Source organism: Protomyctophum bolini, assembly GCF_963924005.1.
Source record: "Protomyctophum bolini genome assembly, chromosome: 8".
NCBI classification, from domain to species: Eukaryota; Metazoa; Chordata; class Actinopteri; order Myctophiformes; family Myctophidae; genus Protomyctophum; species Protomyctophum bolini.
In genome coordinates, this window is record NC_137869.1 from 4,406,864 (window position 1) to 4,419,180 (window position 12,317).

At 42.6% G+C, this 12,317-nt stretch overlaps 1 protein-coding gene across 1 annotated transcript in view; it reads right to left on the reverse strand.

The window, feature by feature from the left end:
- Positions 1-5: 5 nt before the first annotated feature.
- Positions 6-12,317, reverse strand: part of ftsj3 (FtsJ RNA 2'-O-methyltransferase 3) — a 14,171-nt gene continuing 1,859 nt past the window's right edge. The window contains exons 6-21 of the mRNA XM_080770119.1: positions 11,010-11,204; positions 9,220-9,335; positions 8,791-8,895; positions 8,586-8,686; positions 8,350-8,436; positions 7,878-8,069; positions 7,286-7,421; positions 6,928-7,124; positions 6,182-6,302; positions 5,613-5,697; positions 5,124-5,259; positions 4,752-4,840; positions 4,418-4,520; positions 2,661-2,844; positions 1,953-2,047; positions 6-1,152 (exon numbers count right to left, since the gene is read on the reverse strand). Of these exons, the coding sequence (XP_080626245.1) occupies positions 882-1,152; positions 1,953-2,047; positions 2,661-2,844; positions 4,418-4,520; positions 4,752-4,840; positions 5,124-5,259; positions 5,613-5,697; positions 6,182-6,302; positions 6,928-7,124; positions 7,286-7,421; positions 7,878-8,069; positions 8,350-8,436; positions 8,586-8,686; positions 8,791-8,895; positions 9,220-9,335; positions 11,010-11,204 (2,213 nt within the window). The 3' untranslated portion in view covers positions 6-881. The remainder of the gene's footprint in view (positions 1,153-1,952; positions 2,048-2,660; positions 2,845-4,417; positions 4,521-4,751; positions 4,841-5,123; positions 5,260-5,612; positions 5,698-6,181; positions 6,303-6,927; positions 7,125-7,285; positions 7,422-7,877; positions 8,070-8,349; positions 8,437-8,585; positions 8,687-8,790; positions 8,896-9,219; positions 9,336-11,009; positions 11,205-12,317) is intronic.

Sequence of the window (12,317 nt, forward strand, 5' to 3'; positions counted from 1 at the left end):
AAATGAAGAAAGGTAATGTCTACATTTTAATAAAAAGTCACAACAAAATGCACTTATTAACAAACATGCAGCTGATATATGTTCAAGGTGAATTAGCATTTCTAGAAAAAAGAAATGGATGACAGAAGCAGTTACAGTATATACTGTATTATTTACTACTGGGGTTAAATGCATATTGCATTAGTTAAATGCATATTGCATCTTGTGTCTGAACTCAGACAGACTATGAATACCCAGGGTCTTGCACACAGTGAAGCTGAGCAGACCCACTGACTGGAAAACCTTTATTTGAGAATAGAGCAAATTGTACAAGAGACAAACCGACTAAGAGAAGATTCAACTTCATACTCCTGAAGTATGCATGGTTGTAGGACAGTTCAGGGACCATCATTCATGATACAAGGGGGGAAATCAATGAACCTCCCTCATATTAATGTGTTCAGTTAACTGAATTCCATTTGGACATGGGAGTCAGAAAAAAGTTAACCAAACGTTGCAAGCAACGAGCTATAAGAGATGTTATAAAACAGGCAAAATAAATTTGATCCAAGATCTGTGTCTGTAATTGAAATCAACCTGAAAATGTATCACACGGTTAAAGAGCCGATTTCTATCTTGCTGTGTGGCAATAGAGAAAAGGGCAAATTGTACAAGAGACAAACCGACTAAGAGAAGATTCAACTTTCCAAGAAGATACTTCATACTCCTGAAGTATGCATGGTTGTAGGACAGTCCAGGGACCATCATCCACGATACAAGGGGGCAAATCAATGAACCTCCCTCATATTCACACCCCTGGCCTGTTCAACGATGGCAGGTGACATTCACCGCTTTGACGGAAGGGCAGGGATGCATCGCTAGAAGTTCTTACACGTATTCATTTATGTCCTTTTATGCCCCTTTCCGCCCTTCATGGTCCCTTTCCCGGCCGGCCGGCCTTTCCCCCCCTTTTTCCCACCTTTTCCTTTACCTCCCTTCTTCTTCTGTTCTTTCCTTGCACTGGCACGGACTTCTTTCTTCATGCGGTTGTCCACCACCTTGAAGATACCTTTCACCCCGGGGGGCCGGCGCACGTTCTTCCCAGCACCCCTCTTGGCCACCACGTAGGTCACCTCCCTCTTCTCCTTACCCACACCTGCTTTTTTGTAGATGCTGCAAAAGAGACAGAGGAAGACACAAGGGATTCAAACGCCTAGAGTCTGCGGTGGTTGGCAGGTACTGTACCCATGTACAAGCAGTCCCAAAATAGCTGTCGAGAGAGTGTTAAATGATTTAGCATTATGCCACTACAAATCCATCTAACATGTATGGCAAATAAATGTGTTCAGTAAACTGAATTCCATTTGGACATCAGAGTCAGAAAGAAGTTAACCAAACTTTGCAAGCAACATGCAAAACAAGCAACGGGTTATAAGATATGTTCTAAAACAGGCAAAATAAATTTGATCCAAGATCTGTGTCTGTAATTGAAATCAACCTGAAAATGTATCACACGGTTAAAGAGACGATTTATATCTTGCTGTGACTCCAGTTATAGTCTATACCGCCCCCTTGTGGGTTAAATTTAAGAAAGCAAGCATGTATAAACTGCAGGTTGCCTATAATGATTGCATGCCTATATTATTGAACAAACCAAGGTGGAGCAGTGCAAGTGAGTTATTCTGTAGTGTGGGAGTATACACTTTTCATGCCCTACTGAGAAACTTGATGTATAAATGTATGTGTCGGCTCAATGAGTCTAAAAACTGCATAATTATGCTGCTATGTAACCCCAGCATCAGTAGCACCAGGTACCGGTCTGCTTTTTGGAAGCACTGGTATGAATGTTTATTGTAAAAATGATGTTTTTCTGGGTTAGGGGTGTTTCTTCTCTGTATGTAGTGTTTTATGTTGGACCCGGAGTCTAAACAAATAAAGTTTATTGATTGATTGATAGTGATATGGCTCCATACCTCCTGAGCTGAACCATCTTCTCTCTCTCAGAGATGTCTACAGTGTTGACCACTGCCTCTGCCTTCTTCTTCGCCTGCTCCATCTTCTTCATTGACTGACGGAAGCCACAGAAAAAAACACAACAAATCAATATGCAACCAATTTAGTCATTGCCATTCCCTGCGAGTACTGTGGTCCCTGTTGCTGCATCACACGCCTCCTGACAAATTAATTCACAACTCTTCTTTTCAACACTCAACAGACAACAAAGTTTATCTGGGACGTTAACACGAGCAGGGGTTCATGCAATCTCCCCCAGATCCCCTCCCTGCTAAACAGGTACTCCAATCAATCAGCAGGGGTCTGCAGCTACAAGGTTAATATGAGCCCTTGCAGACTTCCCACCAGCAAACAGCCAAAGCCAAAGAGGCACAGTTTCAGGGAATTTAACCAAGGCCTCTGTGGTGGTGGCCGAGCATTTTACTTCTAGACCGCTCAACCTTTATTTTCTTTGTTTTCACTTTGATGCGACAGCCTAAAAATAAGTTTAGTTGAATTCTTCCAATTTGTCTTGGTCTCTCTTCATCATACCCCAAACCCTCAACTCACACCCAATCTCCCTCTCTCTTACTTTACTCTACTTCCTGGCTTTGGGCCCTCTCTTTCTAACCAACTCCTTTCTGCCTACTTTATGCCTCCCCTCCATCACACTATCCAGTGCCTCTCACCCTCCTCTTCTTCCTGGCTCGGGCCTCGGCCACTCTCTTGATGGGTCGAGCGTTAATTTCCTTCCATTTCTGCTTGTACTCCTCCACCATTTCCTTGGTGACAGGAATAGGCTTCTTCCGGTTCTTCTGCTCGTCGTTAACGAACCACTCGGGGATGTCCCAGTGCTCCTCAGAGTTGGAGTACCTGCAAGCATGTGACAAAGTCGATGACTTGGAGGCTGTAACGTAGCCTATTCTGTATCTTTTCAATTCAAGCACTTGTAAAGTGCATCTGTAAGAAAGAACGTTTTAATTTCCCAGCACCTTTCAATTTCAATAAATATCCATTCAGTTTGAAAGCCACACCTCTATATTAGTGGTTCCACACATTCTGGTCCTCGAGACCACTTTAATGCTAATGCTGTTTTTTGATCCAATCAGGACATACATTTCAACAGGTGTGCTTGTATTTCTTTTTTTTCTAATATATTTTTTATCCCACGATTTTGTAACCCATTTTTCACCCCTGTGTCAATCATCTACTGTGATCCTGGGCTCTACACACCCTCCGCCAACCTGGGGAGAGCAACGGACTTAACTCATGCTTCCTTCATGCTTGAGTGTCCAAGTTGCTCCTTTACACCTGACAGGGGGGAGTTTCCCTGGTTGGACTTAGCGCGTGAAAGGAACACGTTATTCCAACCAGTCCCTTTCCCCTCCATCAGGCGCCCCGGCTGGCCAGGGGGAGGCAGTTTAGAGACCAGGATTACTGCATGTTTTTGTGAGGGTACCTACCCTAGGGGACACGGGGAGAACATGCAAACTCCACACAGAAAGGCCCTTTCGCCGACCCCGCCTTCGGGTATGGGCACTGATGACGCGTGCTTGTATTTCTAGTCGTCTAATCAGCCGTCTAATCAGCTAGAACTACTACTATGATGTTTATTTTTATGGGTAAACTTTTGTTATTTTTATATGTGCTATACAAATAAGGTGACTTAACTAATCAGGGACTAGTTGGATAAAGTAAAAAGAAAAACTAAATCACACTCGTGTGAAGTGAGGGGCGCTTTTATCAAGTAGTAGAGGAGAAAAAACAAGCACATCCAAGTGCCTACTAGGCGAGGCAGGGTGCTGGATTAAATGATTTTACTTTGCTTAAAGTAAAATTAGGAAAGAAAGTTCTGGCAGCAGAAAATGGTGTGCGGATTCTTTTCATTTCTGCGCTCTTATGATCATACATCATCATACATCACATTCCATGCTCAGCCAATCAAATCATCACAATTGTCATTCCGGCCCATCACTTTTGGTGTCTTCACTTTTCTGCCCTTTTTTTTGCCCCTCCCATGTCTGAACACAAACATTAAATGCCATTGACAATGTATGGAGAATTTACGTCATATGTGTCAGTGGGAAGCCTTGGCCAATAAGGGACTTCCATTCTTGATGATGTACAATGATTAGAGCGCCACTCACTTCACACAGGTGTGATTTTTATCTTCAATATGTACTTTTCTCAGCCAATCATCAGCCAATGTTTATGTTCACACAGAGTCACAGGCCCACAATGCTGGGCATAGGAGGGGCTAGCATACCTCAAAAAAGTAAAAGAATAAAATTAAAATAAATCAATATGGACAGGCAATTTCCTAAAACAGATTTAGCAATTTTCTGTGTGGAAAAACTCAACACAGTCAGACACACAGTAAAACCATCAGTGTTAATGTAACCGAGTGGATGTATAACCAAATGGACATTCAAATTAACTCAATTACCTGTGGAAGGAGTCATCGACCAGGTCTCTGGCTCTCTTCTTTGAAGTAGCGATCTGACAGCCCAGAGCCATGCCCTCTGCATCCAGGATCCTTCTACGCTTACCTGGATAGATACAGAACACACACACACACACACACACACACACATGCTGAATTACCTGAAGTATTACCGTTATGTCTAATGGAGAGACACAGGAGAACAACAACTAGATACTGATTTCACAACAATCAGTACAAAACACAGGTACCACAAGGAAATAATGTGAATACAAGTCTGGCTAGACAATAGTCAAGACTAGGTAGATGTTAAAGTACGGTATTTTGCTGTACTCACTGATGCTCTCTACAGGAACCACCTGGAAGTCATCGTCTTCGTCTGGAAGGCCACCGGCTCCGCGGCCATTCTTCATCTTGGCAATTTCCCTAGTATAGGCAGAATCAGAATTGATTATTATTATTCTTTACTTGATGTAATAAATATACTAATTGTGCCATAGGAAGTGAAGTCATAGTAATCCATGGAATTAAAAAGTTGTCTTCATTAAATTTCCAACCGGTCCTCATTAGTAAAAGTTTGCCAGTCACAGCTCACCAATAAACTAAATTCAGAGCAAATATTTACGGTAGGTATGCATTATTGTAGAGAAAAGAGCAATTATCTTGTTGAAATATAACAGCAGCACCAAAGCTGGCTGTGCAGACTCACTTCTCATCGTCAGTGTCATCAGAGTCACCACTCTCTTCCTTGGCTTCCCCTGAAGGTCCTGAGACTCCTGCCTCTTCCTCCTGTGGTGCGGCAGGTTCCTGCTCCTCTGCTACCTTCCCAGCCTTCCTCTTTTTGCCTTTTGTGGTCAACACAAGCATGAGTAGAAGAAGCAGTCTTGCCTTTACTTACATACATTTATTTTTTCCTAAATTATGGGCCCATATTCAACAAGCACATCAAAATCCATACTAGAAATGCACCCTAGTTTATCTAGTACAAAACAATTATCCTACGGTACATGATTTAACCTGTGATTTTCTGCATAGAAATCTACATAAAAGCCTGAAACCTGTACGTACTACATTTAAAAAAAGGTGCTTAACATGACCTGATGACATGGCCTCTTTTGAGGCCTTTTCTTTTCATCTCATGTGTATAATAATGATTTCTTGTTTAAACATAAAACTTGTAAGGGAGTAGATGTTTTACCCATTTTGGATTTGTTCTGGAGTTTCTCAGTTTGCCTGAGTTCATTGTCTGCATCTCCTTCCAGGTCGATCTCAGAGAAGATGCCCTGAAGGGCAAACGTAAAGAAAAACATCATCATTGGTATGATTTACCAGAAGAAACAATTAAGCTGATAATCAAATGACTGTGTTATAAAAATTAACACACATGTATCTGTGGCCAAATTGATAAAGTGAGCTACTAGGGTTACAGGTTCCATTCCCTACCAATGTGGGATGAGATTCAGCTTGGTGACTTCATTAAAGCTGAATTGGGCCTGGGCCGTGGCTCAGCGGTCCAGGCACCTTGGCTGGTAATCCAGTCTGGCAGTGTGCCGCGGGTTCGACTCCCAATCCCGACGGTCTTTACAGCATGTCACCCCACCCCCAATCTCTCTCCCCATTTCCTGTCAGACCTACTGTCTATCCCTCCATATAATAATATATAAATATAAAAAAAAGGCGAAAGCCACACAAAAAACATAAAAATAAAAAAGCTGAATTGGACTGGTGTCTAAAACCATCCTGAAAATAGATGAGAAGCAGACAAACCTTGCTGAACCAGAGGTCGGCCTCCCGCTCTTTCTTCTCATCCTTTCCCTCGAAGTCCACCACAAGGCCACTCTCTTCTCCTCCATCGTCCTCATCTTCAGCATTCGCACTGAAGGACACCCTGGAATAATCATACAATGATACAATTTTATAGTAAAAGGGATGCATATCAACCACATTAAGGATCAATTAATTGTATTAATCTTCTCTCATGTTGTATTTCAACACTGTATTACAATGGTTACAATGAACACATCATCTTTTCACTTATAGTAGTGATAGTTAAATGGCACCCTCCTGTGTTGGAAAATTTAAAGTTCTTAAATTAAGTGAGTAATAGCTTGCAGATAAATCATTTACATTACTTCCTGTGAGTAAATTCAATCATCTCAAATCAACCCGACTCAAGGAAGTCAATTTTAATATTATAAAAATAAAAATGAATCACTCAACACAGATAACTTATTTCAACCCAACATCAGCCTCTTAAACCAGATTTACACTTAGTTGTGCGCAAGTTACACCAAATACTAGCAGATCTACAAGCTCACAGGCTGCCATGTCCAGGGTGCGACACACGCGTACAACCAAGTATAACCAAGTATAAGACTTTATCCACCATCAACATACAGTAGAGTTGGTTCCGTACTGAACTCTCACTCTGTGCTGCCTGCGGCCACGTCTCAACATGATGCTCAGGCTTAGAGAACCAGGCTCATAGAGAGGAACTGAAACAAGCCCCTTACTTCTTCTTCTTAGGGTCTTTCTTCTTCAGCTCTCTCTCATTGTTCTCCACCTCCTCCAAGTCTTCATCGTCCAGGTCGGAGGCCAAAGACATGGCGTCCTCATCCTCCTCATCGTCGGAGGACAGGTGGAAGTCTCCGTGTTCGTCCGCCAGGTTGTCTGCTCCCAGCATGTCCCCCCTGGAGATCTCAGTCAGCGCCTGGCACAACGTTAACCAGAAGGGGAGGCGCCGAGGCGGTGGACATAAAGATTAGAGGGACGATAGATGGGGAATTCGGGGGAGAGATAAAGATAAACGGATGATGGAAGTGAGGAGGGTGTGTGTGTGTGTGTGTGTGTGTGTGTGTGTGTGTCCCTCACCTTAGCCTTGTTGACAGTTTTGAGGGAGAACATGCTGCTATCACCGGTGTCAGCGATGGAGGTGGATGGCAGGTCCATCTTCAGCTCCACCCTCTCCCTCTGCTTTCTCTTCTCCTTCAGAAGCTTCTTCTTCTTCCTGACAGACAGTTCATAATAGACACAGTATAAAGACAAACTGGTCCTGCTGTTTTCCCACCCAAATAGATCTAACTAAACCCTTAAACCCCCCCCCCACCCCCAAATATTCATATTTGAACTGGGGCAGTTGGAATTGTAGGCTGTGAAACATTGTGAAAATAGCCAAAACAGAAGCTCACAAGGCCTCACAGCGCGAAGGGTTGTGATATTTGGCCAATTTGATATAAAAAGGTCTTAAATGTGATTAAAATGTCACTTTAGAAATGTGTAGATACCCTGTATACACTTACATAATGCATGTTGGTTTGACGACTTTTGAGTGAGAAAACAATGTTGCACATTAAGATAATGTGCAACATTGCTCATTTCCAATTCATAACTAACGTGAATTCTTTGCTGATGAGAAACAATTAAAGCTAAAAGGATGAGTTACATGAGCAACACAGTGTCCTACCGTCTGAGTTCAGCCACCTCTTCAGATTTTAACTGTGCCATCATCTTCTCCATCTCCTCCTCGTCCTCTTTGTCCTCTTTGTCTTTGTCAACATCTCCAACCGTTGTCTTCTTGTCTGGCTTCTCCACAGAAACACCCTCTTCTTTTTCATCATTATCGTCATCATCATCGTCGTCATCATCGGAATTCAGCCTGAGGAAAAAGCAAAGATGACAGTTGATGTAATTATGTCCCTAGGCAGCACCACCTGTTGTATGTATGACTATTGTTGTAATTTTTATCCTCCAGTAGGGGCGGGGGATCCATCCAAAACTTTGATGTAAAAAAAAAAACATATCTCCAAAACTTACTGTGCACCTTCATGCTTCCTGGAAGGTGAACCCTACCGATTTGTTAACTGGGCTTTTAGACTCTTACCGACACATGCAATCTTGCTTAATTGATAATAACTTTATAATGTCAAGGACCTTACTTTATCTCTGTGTCCGCCTGCTTGGCCTCCTCCTTCAGCTTCTTGGTTAGGAATCTCCTCAGCTGGGTCCTCCAGTTCAGCAGCATGCTGGAGGAGACAGACATGTGGATGGATACAGGTGAGCACACACGCACACGCGCGCGCACACACACACACACCAAAAGATCCTTCATCTATAACCAACCCCTAGCAAGACATGACTCGTCGTCACTAGACGAGCGAGGGGATTGGCTTACCGAAGCTCCTTACGACCCAGGACCTTAATGTCAAGGATGCATTCCTTTATTTCATCGGTGGTAGCCGGGTGAGCCTCCAGGACGGCATCATCAAAGGTGATCTGAAAGAGACGGCATTTAGATCAGCTATTTGACGTACAAATAAGTATATAGGGTTTAAGCGGGGTTTAAGCGGGGTACTACGAGAAAACTATGTAAACCTCACCGTGCTGGCTTTGCTCAGGAAGTCTACAGGGTTGTCAGCTTTGAGGAAGGTCGTCACTGTAAAGCTGTGGTAAAGAGTCAGATCGCCATCTGTGTATCCTTCCGCCTGGAAAACAAGAGGTGCCCATAGAGTCAGCAATGGATCAGTATTTTGTTTGTTTTAACTTCGTTCATATGGTGAACAATAAAAGGGATCCCTTCCAAATAATACAATACAACTTCATAGAAGTTTATACAATCACAGGAAGGTTTTGCATAATAAGTTAAATGTCTGTTCTGTCGTGACGTGGCGTGCATGAAGCCATCTGAATTGTCCCGATTCTACATTTCCTCCCATCCAGTACTCCAAGCTAATTTAAATAAATGCTTAACATAGTTTGCAGCCTTCATTTGAAGGTCTGATAATAACCGCTAAATCATCAGCACACACCTTGGGCTTCTTTAGGGGGATCAAGTCCTTCACCGTCTTGGCCTGGACCTCCACCTCTTTGAATGCATGTTTGGGGTCGAAGAACTTGTTGTCAATTTTGTCCGGAGCGAGGTAACCTGAAAGTGGTGGAAATAAAATTGCATTTCCTGAAACAGTGAAGAATGCGATATGGCAAAAACTAAATGCTAAAATGCTAAGAAAACAGGTAGATCTCAGACGGTTGTTTACATTATGCTTACAGCCACAATTAAATAAATAAAACAAAACATTCATCCAAGATTAAGTGCAGGGCTCGAAATAGCGACCATTTTGGTCGCAAATGCGCCTGAATTTTAATCTGTGCGATCTCAAAATATAACTGGGCGCACCAGTGCTACTGCATATAATTACTGTAGTGCGACCAAAACGATCGCGACCGAAAGTGTCGCGGGCCGGTTCCGTCCCGCGAGATGATTTAAACTTGTAGAGCATAAAGATCTGAGCATGTCAAAAAAAAAGTAAGTTCCTAGTCCATTCCTGTCCAGAGTTATGATTGTTTAAAGAAATATCTCCTTGGCTTCTTCTACTTCCTCTAACCTCCCGTCAGTCCGTGGACTGATTGGGTGATCAACATCAGCTGGACCCGAGGTCCTCAGCTGTGAGAGACAACAAAAGGGCTCAATTGAATGGAATGTGTGGAGTCACACACACACACACACACATTTATGATGACATTATGAAAATAACTTCTCATAAATATATACAGTATATATACATATATATATATATATATATATATATATATATATATATATATTTTTACTTCAATCAAAAAGCAGGCCTACATAAAACAAAGGGTTTTGTAGCCATTTACAAATTCAGAAATTATAGCAGAGACAGTATTTAGAATTTAATTATATTTTCAACTGGTTTATTGCCACAAAAATAGCATCTCATACCAACTGGCTTGTAGGCCAGTGGTTCCCAAAGTGGGGTCCGGGGATCCCTAGGGGTCCTCGGTTAAATGATAGTTAGGAACCAAATGGACCGGGTCTGAAACTCTGAGAGTGTACTACATACTATGGGTAAACCAATTTCACTGTACATTTGTACACTCAGTTAAATTAACTTTGATTTTATGGGTCCCAGAGATAGAAATGGGGAACGGTAGCCTAATTCAGGTCAAACTGGGGGTCCTTGAAATGTAAATAACTGAAAATCACTGCTAGAGTCGTAAAAATCTTCTCATATGGGGGTCCCTGGCATATATTTTCAAATGGGGGTCCGTGGGCTAATGAGTGTCAATTTGAGGGTGCTTGACATGAAAAATGTTGGGAACCACTGTTGTAGGCTACAAGTGTAATAATAATGAATGTAAAAAATCGATTACATATTGGTGCTCGTAAAATTTTGGTGGGTGCTCCTAATTTTTTTCTGGTGCTCCTTCATTCTGAATTTGGGAGCACCAGTGCTACCAAGTAAAAAAGTTAATTTCGAGCCCTGAAGTGAGTTATTTGTTCTTTTTTTTGTCAAAGAACAAGTCATAAATTATTATACAATTAGTACAGTATACATTATTTTCTTTTATGAAAAAGACAAAAGGAAAAACAGACAAAAAAATCCCTCCTAGTACCCATACTGCTCAGTGACACTGCATAGAATAAAATGATGATGAAATACTGTCCTGGAAAACAAGAACATCTGGAATGATGACGATTTACAGTCAAACCACATCAGTGGGTGTATTCGCTCTAAATATCGGTTTAGAATTCGATACACTTTCGGTTAAATTGCCCTGACCTAGTTCTGACCTTGGCAGACGACGAAGATCTCGGCAGACTCGTTCCTGGAGGCCTGAGGCTTGGTGGCCGTCACCTTCTTGAAGAACTGCTGGAAGATCCAGAGCAGAGGCTGGTAGTCCTTGGAGCGGAACACCTTGGTGACAAAGGTGCCCCCCTTGTTCAGGAACTCAGAGGCCAGCTTCAGGGCCATGAGTGCCAGGTGAGCTGGAGAGGAAACAGGGTAGATGATTGTGTTAAATCCTTGTAGGTTTTCAACAGGTACTATAACCCATTAGACTTGGAACTTTATCCACGATTTTGTAACCCAGTTTTTTTCTTTTTCACCCAGTGCCAATTATCTAATGTAATCCTGGGCGCTACACTTCCTCTGCCAACCTGGGGGGCAGCGGACTGACCGCATGCCTCCTTCTATGCATGAGGAGTCCAAGCTGCTTCTTTTCACCTGACAGAGGGAATTTCCTGCCGGACGTAGCGCGTGGAAGGGACACGTTATTCCGACCAGTTCCTTTCCCCTCCATCAGGCGCCCCGCTGGCAGGGGGAGGTAGTTTTAGAGACCAGGATTACGGCATGTTTTTGTGAGGGTATCTACCCTAGGGGACACGGGGAGAACATGCAAACTCCACACAGAAAGGCCCTATCGCCAACCCCCACCTCGGGTATAGTGGCACTGATGACGCGGAGGAGGGAACACGCCGCCAGTGCCCACAGTGTCCCCAGTGGGAATCGAACCCAGGACCTTCTAGCTGTGAGGCGACAGCACTACCAACTGTGCCACCGTGCCCCTAAGACTTGGAACTTTAAGCATTATTTTAAACTTTAGCTGTTGAAAAATAGCAGAGCTTGTAGATTGGCTATTTTTGAAAAATCATGAAAGTGTGTGCAAATCTTTGAACCTTATTCTTTCACAGCAAACGTTTTTAACTCGAATGTTGGTTCTGTGGGTCCCTGGAACAAAATATTTTAATGTTGGTTCTGTGGGTCCCTGGAACAAAATATTTTCAGATCTATAGCTATATTAATAATTGTGGGGACGTACTGGGGGTCTTTGACATGAAAAAGATTGAGCACCACTCATATAGCAACATACGCTTTTCAGAAACAGAATTCAGGAGACGTTGAATAGAATCTGGTCTCAGCTCTTAAAGGGCTAAATGCCGACAAGGTCAGTCTGCTAACCAGGCGGGGATAGAACAGATCTATGGCTGTGCATTTTGGAATACATTAAATGTATGTATGTAACGTCACAAAGTCATTCTAGGGCTAGCAAAATATATGCAGCAAATATTATACATTTCACCAGTAGACAAGCAACATTA